Source organism: Dama dama, chromosome 20, assembly GCF_033118175.1.
Source record: "Dama dama isolate Ldn47 chromosome 20, ASM3311817v1, whole genome shotgun sequence".
Lineage (NCBI taxonomy): Eukaryota > Metazoa > Chordata > Mammalia > Artiodactyla > Cervidae > Dama > Dama dama.
The window spans coordinates 12,284,332-12,304,748 of NC_083700.1; the positions used below are offsets into that span (position 1 = coordinate 12,284,332).

Genomic DNA, 20,417 nt, shown 5'->3' on the forward strand with positions numbered 1-20,417 from the left:
GGACCCCACAAGAGACTGAACCAGGCTTGCCTGTGAGTGTTCAGGAGTCTCCAGTGTAGGCGTGAGTCAGTGGTGGCCTGCTGCAGGGTTGGGGGCAGTGAGTATAGCAGTACTTGCATGGGATCTTTTGAAGGAGGTCACCATTGTCTTCATTACCTCCACCACAGTTTGGTCTCAGGTAAATAGCAGGGAGGGAACACAGCTCCATCCATCAACAGGAAGTTGGATTAAAGGTTTACTGAGCATGGCCAAGCCCATCAGAACAAGATTCAGTTTCCTTCTGTCAGTCTCTCCCAGCAGGAAGCTTCCATAAGCCTCTTTTCCTTCTCCATCAGAGGGCAGACAGACTGAAAACCACAATCACAGGAAACTAACCAATGTAATCACATGGATCACATCCTTATTGAACTCAATGAAACTATGAGCCATGCCGTGTAGGGTCACCCAAGACGGACGGGTCATGGGGGAGAGTTCTGACAAAGCGTGGTCCACTGGAGAAGGGAATGGCAAACCACTTCAGTATTCTTGCCTTGAGAACCCCACGAACAGTATGAACAGAACAGTATCAGTGATTTGGGCTTCCCCCAAAATAAAGTCTGTCACTGTTTCGATTGTTTCCCCATCTATTTGCCATGAAGTGATGGGACCGGATGCCATGATCTTAGTTTTCTGAATGTTGAGCTTTAAGCCAACTCTTTCGCTCTTGTCTTTCACTTTCATCAAGAGGCTCCTTAGTTCTTGGCTTTGTGCCATAAGGGTGGTGTCATCTGCATATCTGACATTATTGATAATTCTCCTGGCAATCTTGATTCCAGCTTGTGCTTCATCCAGCCCAGTGTTTCTCATGATGTACTCTGCATATAAGTTAAATAAGCAGGGTGACAATTTACAACCTTGACATACTCCTTTCCCGATTTGGAACCAGTCTGTTGTTCCATGTCCAGTTCTAACTATTGCTTCTTGACCTGCATACAGATTTCTCAGAAGGCGGGTCAGGTGGTCTGGTATTCCCATCTCTTTAAGAATTTCCCACAGATTGTTGTGATCCATGCAGTCAAAGGCTTTGGCGTAGGCAATAAAGCAGAAATAGATGCTTTTTGGAACTCATTTGCTTTTTCAATGATCCAGCGGGTGTTCACAATTAGATCTCTGGTTCCTCTGCCTTTTCTAAAACCAGCTTGAACATCTGGAAGTTCACGGTTCACGTACTGTTGAAACCTGGCTTGGAGAATTTTGAGCATTACTTTGCTAGTATGTGAGATGAGTGAGATAAGGATGAATGTTTTAGGTCCTATTTAAACCAATAGATAACTTACAGAAAAATCACTCCCAGGAGTTTCAGACGAAAAAAGAGAAGAAAGTAGAAAGGTGGCTCTTCCAGCTTCTTCTCTTGCCACTGCTGCACCAACAACAGGAAATAAGCGTAAGTAGTCAGATGACTCACCTTACCTCTCTTATATGTGAGAGTCATTCAAGTGAATATAGATTTTTAATGACCCACATGTAAGTCTTCTGGATAAGAAAGTTCTAATCTTGGAACTCTTCATCTGCCAACATTTATAATTAAAAACAAATTTGAGTGTAACCTTGCCGTAATTTTTTGTTTTTGAGTAGGATATTTACAGGAAATAAATTATTTTCTCTGACTGAGGAACTCGAAAGCTAAGAACATTGGTGGGAGGAGTCTCAATACTGTTTCATAACGTCCCTCTCTCTGGGAAAGTACAGTACAAGGTAGCCAGCACTAAATCAAGGGTTTTGACTAGTCAGTTCCCTTTTTCCCTGTTATCTTTCAAAATACTTATTTTCCCGCTGCCCTTCAGGAGATTACACAGTTCTGCAGTTCAGTCTCTGAGAGCTTTACTGATTTATCATCCTACTTAAAATAAACAGTGATTCTTATATTTCCAAAGAAAACCTCAAGATCTGGACTACCGTGGAAGACATCTCCACTGAGGTAAGATGAGTAGAAAATCTTGTTGAGAGCTCTGGGTATCTGGTTGGTAACCTCAAAAGGACAAGGGGAGGTTGGAAGGATTTGGCGGGAATGGCTTGGTATCAACTGTATTCAGAAAAGTGAAAATAGCAGTAACTTGATTCTAAACATTTACTGCCTAGACAAATAATAGACATTTCATTCCACCACAACTGAAGCTTGAACAAAGGGAGATGCATTTTGACAACAGAAGATATTAAAATGTATTCCCCAGGGAACTATCGGCATGAGTTATATTTAGAGACAGTATTTGCTTTCCTTCCCTAAAAGATGCACAGGAAACTTAGTGGCTATGGTGGGGGCCTGGGTAAAAGTCCAGATAGGGGCATGATAAAATATCATAAAATAATATTGAGTAAAAAATAGAACCAGATATAAAACTATATTGTGTGATATTATCCTAATATTTGAAAACACACACCCACAGAGCAGAGAAGTTTCAATTCCACAAATGCAGTTATACAAAACATGGCTTCTTTACCTCCCTTAAGACAGTTAATTTTTCTTTCAGACTTCATTCTATACCTGCTGCCAGAGTTGTTATTTCACTCACTTTTTGAGTTACTTTCTGCTTTCCTGAAAATTAATAACTTTTTTTTTTTTTGGCGGCACAGCATAGGAGAGATGCAGGGAGAGGCAATTACAAGCAGATTTCTATTGTCTACTTTTAGAATTGTTTAAAGACTTTCTGAATGACCTGATGCAATATTTTATATGTGCTTGACTAGAATATAAGATTTTTATTTTTTTTCTTACTAGAATATAAGACTTTTTAAATATTCATTTCAGAATCTTCTGTATGTTAGATAAACAATCTTAATCATACTATTATATTTACTTTTAGTAGGTAAATAGACAATTAAAATTGTTGTATCTCCCTAGGAGTTGTACCTTTTGTCATTGTGTTGTGCTCTGATGATACTTTTTTATTTCAGATCTGTTTAAAGCTAGACTACATAGATAAACTGCTTTTCTTTTAGGTACTCTTTACATATTTTAGGTACTCTTTTCATATTTAGGTACTCTTTAACATATTTTATGATAAAGTATTTTTCTTTTATTTTTCCACCATCAAATGATCTGTTAAAAATACATTGGCAGATTTCCTAAATCCAAGTTGACCAAGTTTTCACTTGAGTTTAACCAGTTAAATTCTTTGTGTCTATGCTGACAGTTAACATATATTATCTTGTTTCTTCTATTCATTTCAATTTATGATACTTCTATATTCTCCTTTTTTGATCTTTTTTTGAGGGGGAGGAGTTAGTGATTTTGGTTTTGCTTTTTACTCATACCCCTATCTTACTTAACATTTAAGACAAATATGTTAGTGTTCTATCATATTCTTTGTCTTTCCTCCGTCCCTCCACCATGTTGATATACTTCCTCCTTCTTTTTTCTTCAGACTGAGCTTTATTAATTTTAAGACATAGACACACCTAATCAGGTTAAGTTTTCACTTTTATTTACCTTTCAGCTTACAGTTTTTCTTGACTTCCTTATATGTGGTGTGTATGCTCAGTTGCTCAGTCGTGACTTTTTGTGATCCCATGGACTAGCACCCACTAGGCTCCTCTGTCCATGGAATTTTACAGGCAAGTATACTGGATTGGGTAGTTGTCCCCTTCTCCAGGGAATCTTTCTGATCCAGGAACCAAACCTGTGTCTCTTGCATCTCCTGCATTGGCAGGCAGATCCTTTACCATTGAGCTCCCTGGGAAGCTCCATCTTCCTTACATATTACCCTTTTATTGACTAGTTACTTCCAATAGATGTCTCCATGTGCTCCATCTGTCAAAACTACTAAGGCTTGAATACAGGAAAATAGTTATTGAAGTCCTCATATTTAAGTATCATTTTGACTAGATTAAAAATCCTACTCTAAAAATTATTTTTCCCTCAAGGCAGATTAGCAATACTTTGTCTAATACCCCTGGAACTAGATATGTTGTGAAATTCTAATCTGAAAAATTCAGAAAATGCTATATAATTAATGAACCTAATTTATTATTTGGGGTGAAGGGGCTAAAGTCTGCATTTTATTATTTTTCTTCCAGTTTTTTTGAGCAATAATTGACATACACCACCATGAAGTAATACACACGATAATTTATTGAGCATCCATCATCTCTTATAGGTGCAAAATTAAAGATGTACAAAAATTTTTTTTCTTGTGATGAGAACTCAGTTTATGCTCACAATAACTTTCACATATAACATGCAACAGTCGTAACTATATTTATCATGTACATTACATCCCTAGTACTTATTTATCCTATAGCTTTGAAGTTTGTAGCTTTTGCCCACCTTCATTCCATTCCCCTTCCCCCCACCACACCCTGATTACTGGTTTACCATTTTTTGCTATGAGTTTGTTTGTTTTTGCAGTACAACTGACCTAAGAAATTGTGTTGGTTGCTATAACACGACATAGTGATTTGATATTTCTTTTTTTATTTTAAATTTATTTAAATTGGAGAATAATTACTTTACAATATTGTGATTTTTTTTTTTTTGCCATACATCAACCTGAATTGGCCACAAGTATACATGTGTCCCCCAAATCCTGAACCCCACTCCCACTTTCCTCCCCACCCTGTCCCTCTGGGTTGTCCCAGAGCATTGGGTGCCCTGCTTCACGCATCAAACTTGCAGTGGCCATCTATTTTACATATGATAATGTACATGTTTCAGTGCTATTCTCTCAAATTATCCCAAACTCACCTTCTCCCACTGAGTCCAAAATTCGCTCTTTACATCTGTGTCTCCGTTGCTGCCCCACATGTAGGATCATCAGTACCATCTTTCTAAAAGATTTTTCTATACATTTCAAACCAATCACCGGAAGTCTAGCTATGATTGTCACCATACATACTTGTCACCATATTACATTCTTATTGATTATATTCCCTACACTGTACATTTTACTACATTATGTACAGTATGTACATTCCCTACACATGACTCATTTATTTTGCAACTGGAAGTTTGCACATGTTAATCTCTCTCACTTATTTCTTTGCTTCTGCTATACCCTGCCTCTGGAGAATACCTATTTGTTCTCTGTAAACTGTAATTATTTGTTTTTGATATATTTGTTCTTTTGATTTTTTTAAAGTGTACATCACATGAAATCATAAAATATTTGTCTTTTTCTTTCTTTTATCTTTAAAAAATTTTTTTTATTTGTCTTTTTCTGTCTGGCTTATTTCACTTAGAATAATATCCTCTAGGTCCATCCATGTTGTACATAGCAAGATTGCATTTTTTTAAATGACTGAGTAATAACCCATCATATATATTTGCCATGTCTTCTTTATCTATTCATCCACTGATGGGCATTTAGGTTGTTTCTGTATTTTGGTTATTGCAAATAGTTCTGCCATGAACATTGGGGTGTGTATATGTTTTCTAATAGTATTTTTATTTTGCTTGGGTAGGCACTCAGGACTGGTATTTCTGGGTCATGTGGTAGTTTTATTCTTTATTTTTTGCAAATCTCCATGCTGTTTTCCATAGTGGGTACAACAATTTACATTCCCACCAACAGTGCACAAGGGTTCTCTTTTCTGTGCATCCTCATGAAGACTTGTTATTTGTCACTGTTTGACATAATAACTATTCTGACAGGTGTGAGATGATATCTCACTGTAATTTTGACTGCATTTCCCTGGTGATTAATAATGTTAAACAACTTTTCACGAGTCTGTTGGCCATCTGTATGTTTTCCTCAGAAAGATATTCCTTCAGTCCCTCTACTGATTTTTCAACTGTGTTGCTTGCTTGTTTGATGCTGAGTTGTATGAATTCTTTGTATATTTTGGATATCAACCCATTATCAGATATATTGTTTACAAATAAAGTCTCCCATTCAGTAGGTGGCCTTGTGGTTTTGTTGATAGTTCCCTTTGCTGTGCAAAAGATTTTGAGTTTGATGAAATCCTATCTTTTTAATTTTTGTTTCCCTAACCTGAAAAGATATATCCAAAAAACTATAGTGAAGACTGCTGTCAAGGAGTATGGTGCTAGTTTTCTTCTAGAAGTTTTATGCTTTTAAGTCTTCCATTTAAGTCTTTAATTCATTTTGAATTTATTTGTGTACATGGTGTCAGAAAGTAGACCTGTTTGATTTTTTTCACATAGCTGTCCACTTTTCTCAACACCACTTGTTGAGACTGTCTTTTATGCATTGTAATTCTTGCCACTTTTATCAGATTAATTACCCTTAAAGTGTGGATTCATTTCTGGAATCTGTTTTATTCCATTGATCTAGGTATATGTTTTTGTTCCATCACTCTACTGTTTTGATTAGTGTAGCTTTGTAGTATACTTTCATATCAGGGAGTGTTGTACCTCCAGGATTGTTCTTCTTTCTTTAAATTTTTCTGGCTATTTGAGGCCTCTTGTGCTTCCATACAAGTTTTTGAATTTTTTGTTATGTGAAAAATGCCATTGGTAATTTGATCGGGATTGCACTGGATCTGTATGTTGCTTTGGGTACAAAAGTGACTTTAATAATATTAATTCTTTAAATCTACATTTTTCCATCTGATTGTGTTGCCTTCAATTTCTTTCATCAGTGTTTTGTAGTTTTCCAAAAAGAGGTCTTCTATTTCCTTAGTCAAATTTATTCCTAGGTATTTTGTTCTTTTTGATGTGATTGTAAATGGGGTTGTTTTCTTAATTTCTGTTTGTGATAGTTCATTGCTAGTATATAGAAATGCAACAGATTTCTGTACTGTACTAACTTTGAGAGTTTTTTTAATTTATTTTTTAATTGGAGGAAAATTGCTTTACAATTTTGTGTTGGTTTCTGCCATACAACAAGGTGAATCAGTCATAACTGTATGTATATCTCTTCCTTCTTGAGCCTCCCTCCTCCCCCAGTCCCACCCCTCTAGATGATCACAGAGGGCCACGCTGGGCTCCCTGTGTTACATAGCAAGTTCTCACCAGCTATCTACTTTACACATGGTAGTGTATATATGTTGATGCTACTTTCTCCATTTGTCCCACTATCTCCTTACCCCTCTATGTCCACAAGTCTATTCTCTACATCTGTGTTTTCATTCCTTCCTTGCAAATAATTTCATTGGTACCATCTTTCTAGATTCCACATATATGCATTAACATATGATATTTGTTTTTCTCTTTCTAACTTACTTCACTCTGTATAATAGGCTCTAGGTTCATCCATCTCACTACAACTGACTCAAATGCAGAGTTGGAGCTTGAGCAAATTCTGGGAGATAGTGAAAGACAGGGAAGCCTGGTGTGCTGCTCTTCATGGGGTCGCAAAAAGTCAGACATGACTTAGCGACTAAAAAATAACAACAAATGGTGTTAAAAGGTGTTCTAGTTTCAACAAGTTTTTTGTTCTATTCTGTGAAAAATACCTTTGGTAGTTTGATAGGGATTGCATTGAATCTGTAGATTGCTTTGGGTAGTATAGTCATTTTCACAACATTGATTCTTCCAGTTTAAGAATATTCATCTGTTTGTGTCATCTTTGATTTCTTTCATCAGTGTGTTATAGTTTTCTGCATACAGGTCTTTTGTCTCTTTAGGTGGTTCATTCCTATTGTATTTTATCCTTTTTGTTGCAAAGGTGAATGGAATTGTTTCCTTCATTTCTCTTTCTGATTTTTTTTTTTTTTTTTTTTTTGGTTAGTATATAGGAATGCAAGGGATTTCTGTGTGTTAATTTTATATCCTGCAATTTTACTATATTCATTGATTAGCTCTAGTAGCTTTCTGGTGGCATCTTTAGAGTTCCTATGTATAGCATCAGGCTTCCCATGTGGTGCTAGTGGTAAAGAGTCTGCTTGCCAATGCAGGAGATGTAAGAGACACAGATTCAATCCCTGGGTTGGGAAGATCCCCTGTGGAAAGGCATGACAACCTACTTCAATATTCTTGGCTGGAAAATCCCATGGGCAGAGAAGCCACATGGGCTACAGTTCACAGGGTCACTTAAGAGTTGGATTCAACTAAAACGACTTAGCACACACACTTGCATGTATCATATCATGTCTTCTACAACAATGAGAGTTTTACTCCTTTTCCAATCTGGATTCTTTTTATTTCTTTTTCTTCTCTCATTACCGTGGCTAAGACTTCCAAAACTATGTTGAATAATGGTTCTGAGAGGGGGTATCCTTGTCTTGTCCTGATCTTAGAGGAAATAAATTTAGTTTTTCACCATCGAGAATAATATTTGCTGTGGGTTTGTCATATACAGCCTTTATTATGTTGGGATAGGTTCCTTCTATGCCTACTTTCTGGAGAGCTTTTATCATAAATGGATATTGAATTTTGTTGAAAAGCTTTCTCTACATCTATTGAGATGATCATATGGTTTTTAACTTTCAGTTTGTTAATATGATGCATCACATTGATTTGTGTATATTGAAGAATGCTTGCATCCCTGGGATAAACCCCACTTAATCATGTTGTATGATCCTTTTAATGTCTTTTTGGATTCTCTTTGCTAGAATTTTGTTGGGGATATTTGCATCTCTGTTCATCACTGATATTGGCCTATAATTTTCTTTTTTGGTGGTATCTTTGTCTTGTTTTTGTGTCAGAGTAATGGTAACCTTGTAGAATGAGTGGGATGTTTCCTTCCTTTGCAATTTTCTGGTAGAGTTTGAGCAGGTTACATATTAGCTCTTCTCTAGGTGCTTGGTAGAACTTACTTATAAAGCCATCTGTCCCTGGGCTTTAGTTTATTGAAAGATTTTTGATCATGGTTTCAATTTCAGTGCTCATGGGTCTGTTAATATTTTCTATTTCTTCCTGGTTCAATCTGGAAGGTTTTACTTTTCAAAGAATTTGTCCATTTCTGTCAGGTTGTCCATTTTATTGGTGTATAGTTGCTTATAGCAGTTTCTTATGATCCTTTGCATGTCTGCATTGTCTGTTGCAACTTCCACTTTTTCATTTTTAATTTTACTGCTTTGAGCCTTCTCCCTTATTGTCTTGATGAGTCAGGCTAGTAGTTTGTCAATTTTTTAAAATCTTTTCAAAGGACTAGCTTTTAGTTTTTGTTGATCTCTGCTATTGTCTCCCTCATTTCTTTTTCATTTATTTCTGCTCTGAGCTTTATGATTTATTTCCTTCTACTAACTTTGGATTTTTTGTTCTTCTTTTCCTAGTTGATTTAAGTGTATGGTTAGGTTGTTTATTTAATGTTTTTCTTGTTTTTTGTAGGCTTGTATTGTTGTAAGCTTCCCTCTTAGCATTGCTTTTGTTGCATCCCATAGGTTTTGAGTTATAAAGTTTTCATCATTATTTGTTTCTAGGTAGTTTTTTATTTCCCCTTTGATTTCCCAGTGACCTCTTGGTTGTTCAGAAGCATCTTGTTTAGTCTCTATGTGTTTGTGTTGTTTACAGTTTTTTTTTTTTTTTTAACCCCTTGTAGTTGATATCTAATCTTATGGCGTTGTGGTCAGAAAAAATGCTTAATGCAGTTTTATTTTTTTTTTAATTTATCAAGGCTTGATTTGTGACCTGAGGTATTATCTATCCTGGACAATGTTCTGTGTGCACTTGAGAAAAAAAGTGAAAACTAATGTTTTTGGATGAAATGTCTTATAGCTATCTATTAGGGTCCAGTGTATCATTTAAAGCTTGTATCTCTTTATAAATTTTCTGCCTGGATGATCTGTCTGTTGGTGAGTAGAGTGTTAAAAGTCCCCTGATATTACTGTGTTACTGTCAATTTCCCATTTTATAGTTATTAGCATTTCCCTTATATACTGAGGTGCTCCTATGTTGTATGTGTATATATTTATAATTATTATATTTTCTTCTCGGATTGATCCCTTGATCATAATGTAGTGTCCTTCCTGTCTCTTGTAATGATCTTTATGTTAAAGTCTATTTTATCTGATATGAGTATTGCCACCCCCACTTTTTCCATTTTCATAGAATACTGTTTTCCATCCCTCACTTTCAGTCTGTATGTGTCCCTAGGTTTGAAGTGGGTCTCTTGGTATATATAGGAACCTTGTTTTTGTATCAATTCAGCCAGTTTGGTTGGAGCAATTGGTTCATTTACATTTACACTAATTATTGATATGTATGATCCTACTACCATTATTTACTTTAGTTTGTTTGTTTTTTTTTTTTTTTTACTTTGTTTTTGTAGGTCTTTTATTTCTCTTGTGTTCCTTGTCTAGAGAAGTTCCTTTAGCATCTATTGTAAAGCTGATTTAGTGGTTCTGAGTTGTCTTAACTTTGCTTATCTGTAAAACTTTTGATTTCTCCATCGAATCTGAATGATAGCTTTGCTGGGTAGAGTAATCTTGATCATTGATATTTTTCCTTTCATCATTTTAAGAATATCCTGCCACTCCCTTCTGGCCTGTAGAGTTTCTGTTGAAAGATCAGCTGGTAGCCTTATGGAAATCCCCATATATGTTATTTGTTGCTTTTCCTTTGCTACTTTTAATATTTTTTCTTTGTGTTTAATTTTTGTTAGTTTGATTAATACATATCTTGATGTGCTTTCTCTTTGTATTTATCATGTATGGGATTCTGGGCTTCCTGGACTTGGGCGGCTATTTACTTTCCTGTGTTTGGGAAGTTTTCAACTATAAACTCAAATATTTTTTTCATACTCTTTCTTTTTCATGTTCTCTTCTTCTAGGACCCCTGTAATTCAAATGTCAGTGTGGCTAATGTTGTCCCAGAGGTTTATGAGGCTGTCCTCATTTCTTTTTTCTTTATTCTGCTCGACTTCGGTTATTGCCACCATTCTATCTTCCAGTTCACTAATCTGTTCTTCTATCTTGGTTATTTTTTTTTGTTCCCTTGAGTGCATTTTTAATATCAGTTATTGTATAGCTCATTGCTGATTGTCTATTCGTTATTTCTTCGAGATCCTTGTTAAGCATTTTTTGTATCTTCTCAATCTGTGCCTCTTCTATTTATCTGTGCCTCCATTTTATTTGGAAAATTTTTGGATTATCTTTACTACCATTACTCTGAATTCTTTTTTAGGTAGATTGCCTGTTTCTTTATTCGTTTGGTCTTATGGGTTTTTACAATATTCCCTCATCTGCTGCATGTTTCTCTCTTTCTTCAACTTGTTTGATTTATTGTATTTGCCCTCTCCTTTCTGCTGGTTGCAAGGTCATGTTCCTCTTGTTTGTGAAGTCTGCCCCAGTGGGTGGGGATGCCTCTGTGCCTTGAGAGAGTTTCCTCTTGGGGAGATTGGTGTCTGTCCTGGTGAGTGCAGCTGGGTCTCGTGTCTCTGGAGGGCAGTGCCACGTTCAGTGGTTTGTTTTTTTTTGGTTTCTTTGGTTTGGCATGGCCTTGGGCAGCCTGCTGCTAATGGGCAATGTTGTATTCTTGTTTAACTGATGATTTGGTATGAGGCATCTGATGCTGAACTTGCTAGCCTTTGGGTGGGGCTTGGTCTTAGGGCTGAAATGGAGACCTTTAAGAGACTTCTCACTGATTAATGTTCCATGGGGTCAGAAGTTCTCTGGTGATCCAGTGTCCTATACTCTGGTCTTCCACCTCAGGGGTTCAGGCCCAAACCCTTACTATAGACCCAAGACTCCACAAGTTACACAGCACAGAAAGAGATAGAAGAAAAAAGAAAAAAAAAAGGGTATACATATATAACATATATACATATATATATGTATGTATATATATATATATATATAAAGAGTGATAGTAATAATGTCCTCCTCAGTCTTCTGTTGTCCTCACCACACGGTGAGCATCAGCCAATCTGCCTACTCAGGAAGTCCTCCAATATTTCTAGGGAGGTGGTCTCTGGACATGTTGTGGGCACTGTGGAGTCAGTTCAGACTCACATCTGGCCTAATTCCATCTTGTACTTGCTTCCAAATCCCATAATTGCCCCCAAAGTCCACAGTCTCCAGCTAATTGTGGATACTTAATCCACTGCACCTGTGGCTGCAGGCATACTTTCCCTTCCTCTTCCTTGGTCACACAACCTCTGGTGCTCAGCTTTGGTTTTGGCCCTGTCCTCTTAAATCTAGATTTAAGGGACTAGATCTGATAGACAGAGTGCCTGATGAACTGTGGATGGAGGTTAGTGACATTGTACAGGAGACAGGGATCAAGACCATCTGCAAGAAAAAGGAATGCAAACAATCAAAATGGTTGTCTGAGGAGGCCTTACAAATAGCTGTGAAAACAAGCGAAGCAAACAGCAAAGGAGAAAAGGAAAGATATTCCCATCTGAATGCAGAGTTCCAAAGAATAGCCAGGAGAGATAAGAAAGACTTCTTCAGCGATCAGTGCAAAGAAATAGAGGAAAACAACATAATGGGAAAGACTAGAGATCTCTTCAAGAAAATTAAGAGATACTAAGGGAACATTTCATGCAAAAATGGGCTCAATAAAGGACAGAAATGGTATGGACCTAACAGAAGCAGAAGGTATTAAGAAGAGGTGGCAGGAATACACAGAAGAACCATGCAATAAAGATCTTCATGACCCAGATAATCACAATAGTGTGATCATTTACCTAGAGCCAGACATCCTGGAATGTGAAGTCAAGTGGGCCTTAGGAAGCATCACTACAAACAAAGCTAGTGGAGGTGATGGAATTCCAGTTGAGCTATTTCAAATCCTGAAAGATGATGCTGTGAAAGTGCTTCACTCAATATGCCAGCAAATATGGAAAACTCAGCAGTGGCCCCAGGACTGGAAAAGGTCAGTTTTCATTCCAATCCCAAAGAAAGGCAATGTCAAAGAATGTTCAAACTGTTGCACAATTGTACTCATCTCACACACTAGTAAAGTGATGCTCATAATTCTCCTAGCCAGGCTTCAACAATACATGAACCATGAAATTCCAGATGTTCAAGCTGGTTTTAGAAAAGGCAGAGGAACCAGAGATCAAATTTCCAACATATTCTGGATCATCAAGAAAGCAAGAGAGTTTCAGAAAAACATCTCTTTCTGCTTTGTTGACTATGCCTTTGACTGTGTAGATCACCACAAACTGTGTAAAATTCTGAAAGAGATGGGAATACCAGACCACGTGACCTGCCTCTTGAGAAACCTGTATGCAGGTCAGGAAGCAACAGTCAGAACTGGACATGAAACAACAGACTGGTTCCAAATAGGAAAAGGAGTATGTCAAGGCTGTATATTGTCACCCTGCTTATTTAACTTATATGTAGAGTACATCATGAGAAATGTTGGGCTGGATGAAGCACAAGCTGGAATCAAGATTGCCAGGAGAAATACCAATAACTTCAGATATGCAGATGACATCACCCTTATGGCAGAAAGTGAAGAAAAACTAAAGAGCCTCTTGATGAAAGTGAAAGAGGAGAGTGAAAAAGTTGGCTTAAAGCTCAGCATTCAGGAAACTAAGATCATGGGATCCAGTTCCATCACTTCATGGCAAATATGTGGGGAAACAGTGGAAACTGTGGCTGACTTTATTTTTTTGGGCTCCAAAATCACTGCAGATGGTGATTGCAACCATGAAATTAAAAGATGCTTACTCCTTGGAAAATGTTATGACCAACCTAGATAGCATATTAAAAAGCAGAGACATTACTTTGCCAAAAAATCTCCATCTAGTCAAGGCTGTGGTTTTTCCAGTGGTCATGTGTGGATATGAGAGTTGGACTATAAAGAAAGCTGAGCACCAAAGAATTGAAGCTTTTGAACTGTGGTGTTGAGAAGACTTGTGAGAGTTCCTTGGACTGCAAGGATATCCAACCAGGCAGTACTAAAGGAAATGAGTCTTGAATATTCGTTGGAAGGACTGATGTTGAAGCTGAAACTTCAATACTTTGGCCACCTGATGCAAAGAACTGACTCATTTGGAAAGACCCTGATGCTGGGAAAGATTGAAGGTAGGAGGAAAAAGGGATGACCGAGGATAAGGTGATTGGATTACATCACCGACTCAATGGAAATGAGTTTGAGTAAAATCTGGGAGTTGGTGATGGACAGGGAGGCCTGGTGTGCTGCAGTCCATGGGGTTGTAAAGTCAGATGCGACTGAGACCCTGGTGTCTGTTCCCTCCCCAGACACAATGGGGCAAAAGTAGCAGCTTATTAAGGCTCACTTACTCAGTTGGACTGGGAAGAGGGAGAGGTATGTCAGACACAGCGTGGTATGTGGGGAGTGCCCACTGTGGCTGAGATCTGCAGCAAGTGGCCACAGTCTGAGGTGGGTCATGTGTTTCCCCAGGGGAATTGGTCCCAGATCTTGGGTCCCTCAGCAGGGCCAAGTTGCACAGATTCCCAGGAGGGTGTGAGCAGTGATTTGTACCTGAACGCAGCTTGGGGGAAGCTGTGAGCCCTGAGGCTGAAACTGCAGTGGCCTCCTGTCCTCTGCCTCTGGCACCTACCCTGGCCCTGGTGGTGGCCAAGCGGCCCGTGTTCCCCCTCTGGAATCACAAATGCAGTTATGTGTAGTCTCACCTCTGGCACTTACTCCGGCTTTGGGATATCTACCTCAGGTTGCAATCCATAGCCTTGACTCATGCCACTTATGGCACTGACAAAGGCGATGTCCTAGATCTGCCAGCATGCAAAGTTAGAGAGTCTCTTGCCTCTGTGGCAGGCCCAGGCTTTTCTCTGGACTCCCTAAGCTGTCATACTCACCCCCTCAGAGTATCTTCACAGCAACTCAACCCCAGTCGTCTCCCTAGGGTCCAACCCCCAAAACGTGAGCCTCAGCACCCAGCTCCCACTCACTGCAGTGAGCGTGCAAACAGTCTTGATTGGAAAGTGCTGATCAGCAATTATCTCTGTGGTGAATCAACTCCATTCTACCTACTGAGGACCTGTTGGTGTGTTCCTCTCTGAGGCTCTGAAGCTCTGCCCATCCCTGCCAATGAAGAGGTTTCTGAGTACGCAGAAACTTCCTGTCCTTCTTGGCTTCCTCCCCAAGGCACAGGTCCCTGTCCCAAGTCCTTTGTCTCTTCATTTTTCTATAGCTTCTGTCCTACCTCATTCTGTGGAGGTAAGCTTGCCTTTTTGGAAGTCTGGGGTCTTCTGTCAGTGTCCAAAAGTCTTCTGCAAGAGTTGTTCCATATGTAGATGTATTTTTTTTTTAATGTAAATGTCGGGAGGAAGGTGATCTCTCCAACTTGCTCCTCCACCATCTTGAAATTTCCTCCTGTATATTAATTTTGTATCCTTCAACTTAAGTGAATTTATTGATGAGTTTTAGTAGGTTTTTTGTAGTGTCTTTATCTCATCTGCAAGCAGTGACAATTTTAAATTTTCCTTTGCAATTTGAATTCCTTTTATTTCTTTGTTTCTTGTTTGATTGTTGTGACTAGGACTTCTAATAATATGTTAAATAAAAATGGGGAGAGTGGATATCTTTGTCTAGTTCATATATATATGATTATTATAAGTTACTGATCTAAGTTTAAACACATTTTAACAACATTGCATTTCCTCCCCACTGCCATGTTTAAAATTTTGACATTATATTTCACAACTTTTTGTTTTGTATATCCTTTAACATCTTATTGCATATATAGATGATTTGACAACTTTTACCTCTTAACCTTCCTACTAGCTTGATATGTTACCTTTGCTGTATATTTACCTTTACTAATAAGATTTTTCCTTTTATGTTTTATGTTTCTTTTATTTTTACTTGGGAAAGTCCCTTTAGCATTTGTTTTAAAGCTGGTTTGCTGGTGCTGAACTCTTTTATCTTCTGCTTGCCTATGAAACTTTTAATGTTTCCGTGAAATCTGAATAAATGCTTTGCCAGCTAGAGTATTCTTGGTTATAGATTTTTTTTTTCTCATCATTCTAAACATATCATGCCCCTCTCCTCCCATCTGCAGAGTTTCTGTGGACAATTCAGCCTTAAGGGAATTCCCTTTTATATATGTTGTTTTAACCTTGCTGATTTTAATATTTTCTCCTTACCTTTAATCTTTGCCAACTTAATTACAATGTATCTTAGTGTGGTCCTCTTTGGGTTTACTCTTTTGGGGACTCCATATGCTTCCTGGACCCAGATGTCTGTTTCCTTACTGGAGTTAGGGAAGTTTTTAGCTATTTAGCTATTATATCTTTAAATACATTCTTTGCCCCCCTTTCTCTCTATTCTCCTCCTGGGACCCGCTATAATGATATGATGAATGATAACATGCTTGATATTCTTCCAGAGTTCTCTTAAACTGTCCTCAATTTTTTTCTTTTTTTATTCTGTTCAGCTTCAGTGATTTCCATTATTCTGTCTTCCAGCTCAATGGTCTTTTCCACTGTATCATTTGATGTACCATTGACTCCTTCTGCTGTATTTCTCATTTCAATTATTTCACTCTTTATCCTCTCTTTGATTGTTCTTTATATTTTCTAATTTTTTGTTAAAAACTTCTAATTTCTCACTCTGTACATCCCATCTTCTCCCGAGTTTTTTTTTTTTTTTTTTTTTTTTGAGCATCTTTGCTGTCATCTTTATGAGCTATTTATTGGGTAGATTGCTTATCTCCATTTCACTTACTTCTTCTGAGGTTTTAGCGCCTTTCATCATTTGAAACATATCCTTCTGTAGCCTCATTTTGTCTAACTTCCTCCTTTGTTTCCATGTATTTGCTACATTTGTTACATTTCCTGACCTTAGAGAAATAACCTTTTGTTGAACATACCCTATTTGCCCCTCCAGTTCATCCCTTCTGGTCACCAGAGCTGTAAGCTCTAGGAGCACAAACCCTCCTGTGAATTCTGTTTGTGAGGGATCCAGGTTGTGTTTTCCTCATGAGAATCTAACGCCTGATGATCTGAGGTGGAGCTGAGATGGTGACGCTAGTGCTGCAGAGCGGCTGCAAATGCAGACTGTCTTCAGCAGAGAGGTTTGACTGCACAGAGAACATAATAAAGCATTTGCTTGCAGACATATCAAAACCCTTTTAGTGAATGGCAAATGGCAAGCTGCATCTGGTGGCAGGATTTTAGTGGCAAGTGAGTTGATGTAGTTTAAGTTTACAGCTGCAACTGATGGCTGGCTTTAAGTCTGAATTCAACACTTATTTTAGTCCTCATATGGCCTGCCTATTATTTTATTTGCCACTACATCCAGGTCTCTTTTCCTCACTGTGTGCTAGTCTTGGTCACAATTTTGGTAAGTCCATAAGTTAACCCTTGCCAAAATGATTGAAAACAAATGTCACTGGAGAGCCACTTTGAAAAGTTGGAAAGACCCAATGATGAGACAGCAGAAGACTCTAAGATTGTAGGCAGAAAGAAAACTGCATTTAAAGGAAAGTACCAAGTCCTCTTAAATTACAAGCTCATTGCACAGGTAATTCACATTCTCCAAGCCTGCTTTGTATAATATGTGGTGACTAACTATCCAACAAAGCCATGAAACCTTTAAAACTTTCTTGCCACAGAGAGAAAAAGTACCCTGCATTAAACGTCAAGCCTTTGGATTTTTTCAAAAGAAAAATATATTACACAAAGAAAAGAAACAATTTTTGAAGGCCACCACTTCATCAAATATGTCTGAACTGAGAAGATCATTCTTAGTGGCTAACCACATTGCTAAAGCTATAGTGGCTAACCGCATTGCTAAAGCTAAGAAGCCCTTTACTATATTACTGGTGAAGAGTTGATCCTGCCTGCTGCTGACATTTGTTGTTAACTTTTAAGAGAGGCTGCAGTTCAAAAGGGGACATGTGTTCTTCTCTCAGCTAGTATCATAACTGGACGAGCTGGTGAAATAGCAGAAGATATTGATGCACTATTGTTGGGATTAATGAGTCACCCTGGTACCTAATCCAGACTGAAGAGTCTACTGAAGTGGGTTGCCATGTCCTTCTCCAAACTTCAAATCTCCATACATTCTGGTGGGATATCTGGAGATTGCCTCAAAAGCATTGAAAAGCCTGCCTCCATTTCCAACATCCTATCTTTGTGGAGCAGGGTTTTCTACAGTGGCTGGAACCAAAATGAGATTACAGAGTAGACTGAGAATCAGCAGCAGACTCTGAGTGTCACTGTTTCTCATCACTCCCAAATGGGACTATCTATGTACTAACGTGCTAAGTTGTTTTAGTTGTCTACAACTCTCTACAGCCCTATAGACCATAGCCCACCAGGCTCCTCTGTCCATGGGATTCTCCAGGCAAGAGCACTGGAGTGGGTTGCCATGCCATCCTCCAAGGGATCTTCCTAACCCAGAGACTGAACCCATGTCTCTTATGTCTTCTGCATTTGTAGGCAAGTTCTTTACCACTAGCACCACCTGGGAAGCCTGTTAGTTGCAGGAAAACAAGCTCAGGTCTCTCACTGATTCTGCATTATGGTGAATTATATAATTATTTCATTATATATCACAGCATAATAATAGAAACAAAATGCACAATAAATGTAATGTGCTCAGATCTTCCTGAAACCATCCCCCCACCCCAGTGTGTGGTCTATATAAAGGTGTAACACTGTATGTTATTTTTCTCTTGTAGGCACATCCCTAACTTGACAGATGGGGAATGACTACAAGAAAATTATCCTGCTAAAAGGATTTCAGCACATCAATGATAAATGTTTTAACATGATTAAGTCTTTACTGGCTGAGGATTTAAAACTGAATAGCAAAATGCAAGATGAATACGACAGAGTTAAAATTGCTAACTTGATGGAAGTGAAGTTCCCAGGACCTGCCTGTGTTAACAAGCTAATAGAGTTGGTCAAAGAAATAGATGAAATTAAAGACCTTGCCAAAACTCTTAGAAATGAGAAGTTAAAAGGTAACTGGAAGAACTCTTATTTCTCACTCTCTCTCACTGACCTCAACTTTGACCTCGAATTGGTCAAAGTTTAGACCTCTCTTTCCCAACTTGGGACTCAGTAGCCATGACAGTGGTAGAATTTTAGATGCCAAAAATTAACAACTTAGAGGATGTGTTTCCTCCAAAGAAATCTGATGTGTTTTAAAGGGTGTATTCTGGGGGTGTTAGCAAAGAAAATAGTAGAAGTTGATGAGAAAGTCTGAGGCTTCCATGCATTAGAAAGTTTAGACAATGATGAAACAAAATTAGAACATGTAGGTTTTTGAAATATTTAAATCAGTTAATATGCATGCTCTATTATCACATTTACTTCATCATTTTTATACTTTCTAGAAATAAATATGAAACAGTACTTAAGCAAAAATCTACCTCTCAGAGATGTGAAGAACTCACCTCTTATAAAACCACTGGATTAGAAGACATATTTGAAAAAGTGAAATCCACTATCACCATTTTGTCCCATCACAAGTTAGATTATATTTTCCTTCTTTGGTTTCAATAATTTAAATAGATCTTATATAGGTATTGACCCATGACTAGCATCATGAAATTTTAGTTTATTAAGAGGAAGATAAAGAATACAAGAGTTGTAAAAGGATTCGGCTGAGATAGATGAGTCCAGAGGATAGAAAGAGTATGCTTGTTGTACAGGGGACAAGAAAGGAAACCACTGAGGGTGTTCAAGTCAGAATCTGTACCTGTGTTGCTACTTTTGGCCACCTTTGGCCAAGTGAGGCTAATGCAGTAGAGGTAGATACAACCATACCCGGATCCACCAGCAGGAACTGAGAGGAAACAGTATCGAAGGTGCTTCATGTATCTCGACCAGCTCCTTTGGATTTACCATGTTCTCTTTTACTGCATCAGTTTTAAAGAAAAACAAGGAAAAAGGAGCAACTCCAGTGCAAAAACGCAAGCAGGATAAGTCCAGTCTTGGCCAATCCACATCCACCGCAAGTGAAGCTTTGGGACCTGAATCAGTCAAGGATACACCTGTGAAGGTAGGATGGCTAAGGTCCCACAGAAGGAGTTTTTTTCCTATGGCTCTTTTTATGAACCCTTAGTTCTTTATTCGTTTCTCAATGTACAAATAGAAGAATCAGAGAAAAGGGGATCCAGGGGCAGAGTGAAAATGAGTTTCAGAGTCAGTAAATTAATAGGTACTGACTGACTAACCATTATGTTTCTGAACTACTGTGCACTTTAATTTGTATAATATAATTCTGAATGATGGAAATATGGAATCATTACTCCTCTTCTAGAAGTGTTTTAGAACAGCAATCAGATTAAGAAAACAGTTTACCGAAGTTTGCCAAAGCCTACCCAGATAATCACGATGGTATGGTCACTCACCTAGAGCGAGACATCCTGGAGTGTGAAGTCAAGTGGGCTTAGGAAGCCTTACTATGAACAAAGCAGGGAGGTGATGTAATTCCAGCTGAGCTATTTCAAATCCTTAAAGATGATGCTGTTAAAGGGCAGCACTCGTTATGCCAGCAAATTTGGAAAACTCTGCCATGGCCAAAGGACTGGAAAAAGTTGGTTTTCATTCCAGTCCCAAAGAAAGATAATGACAAAGAATGTTCAAATTACTGTACAATTGCACTCATTTCACATGCCACCAAGATTATGCTCAAAATCCTTCAA

General features: G+C 38.0%; 1 protein-coding gene across 1 annotated transcript in view; it reads left to right on the forward strand.

The window, feature by feature from the left end:
* Positions 1–1,696: 1,696 nt before the first annotated feature.
* Positions 1,697–20,417, forward strand: part of LOC133040568 (interferon-activable protein 203-like) — a 41,974-nt gene continuing 23,253 nt past the window's right edge. The window contains exons 1-3 of the mRNA XM_061120424.1: positions 1,697–1,957; positions 18,444–18,728; positions 19,638–19,771. Coding sequence (XP_060976407.1) covers positions 18,464–18,728; positions 19,638–19,771 — 399 coding nt within the window. The 5' untranslated portion in view covers positions 1,697–1,957; positions 18,444–18,463. The remainder of the gene's footprint in view (positions 1,958–18,443; positions 18,729–19,637; positions 19,772–20,417) is intronic.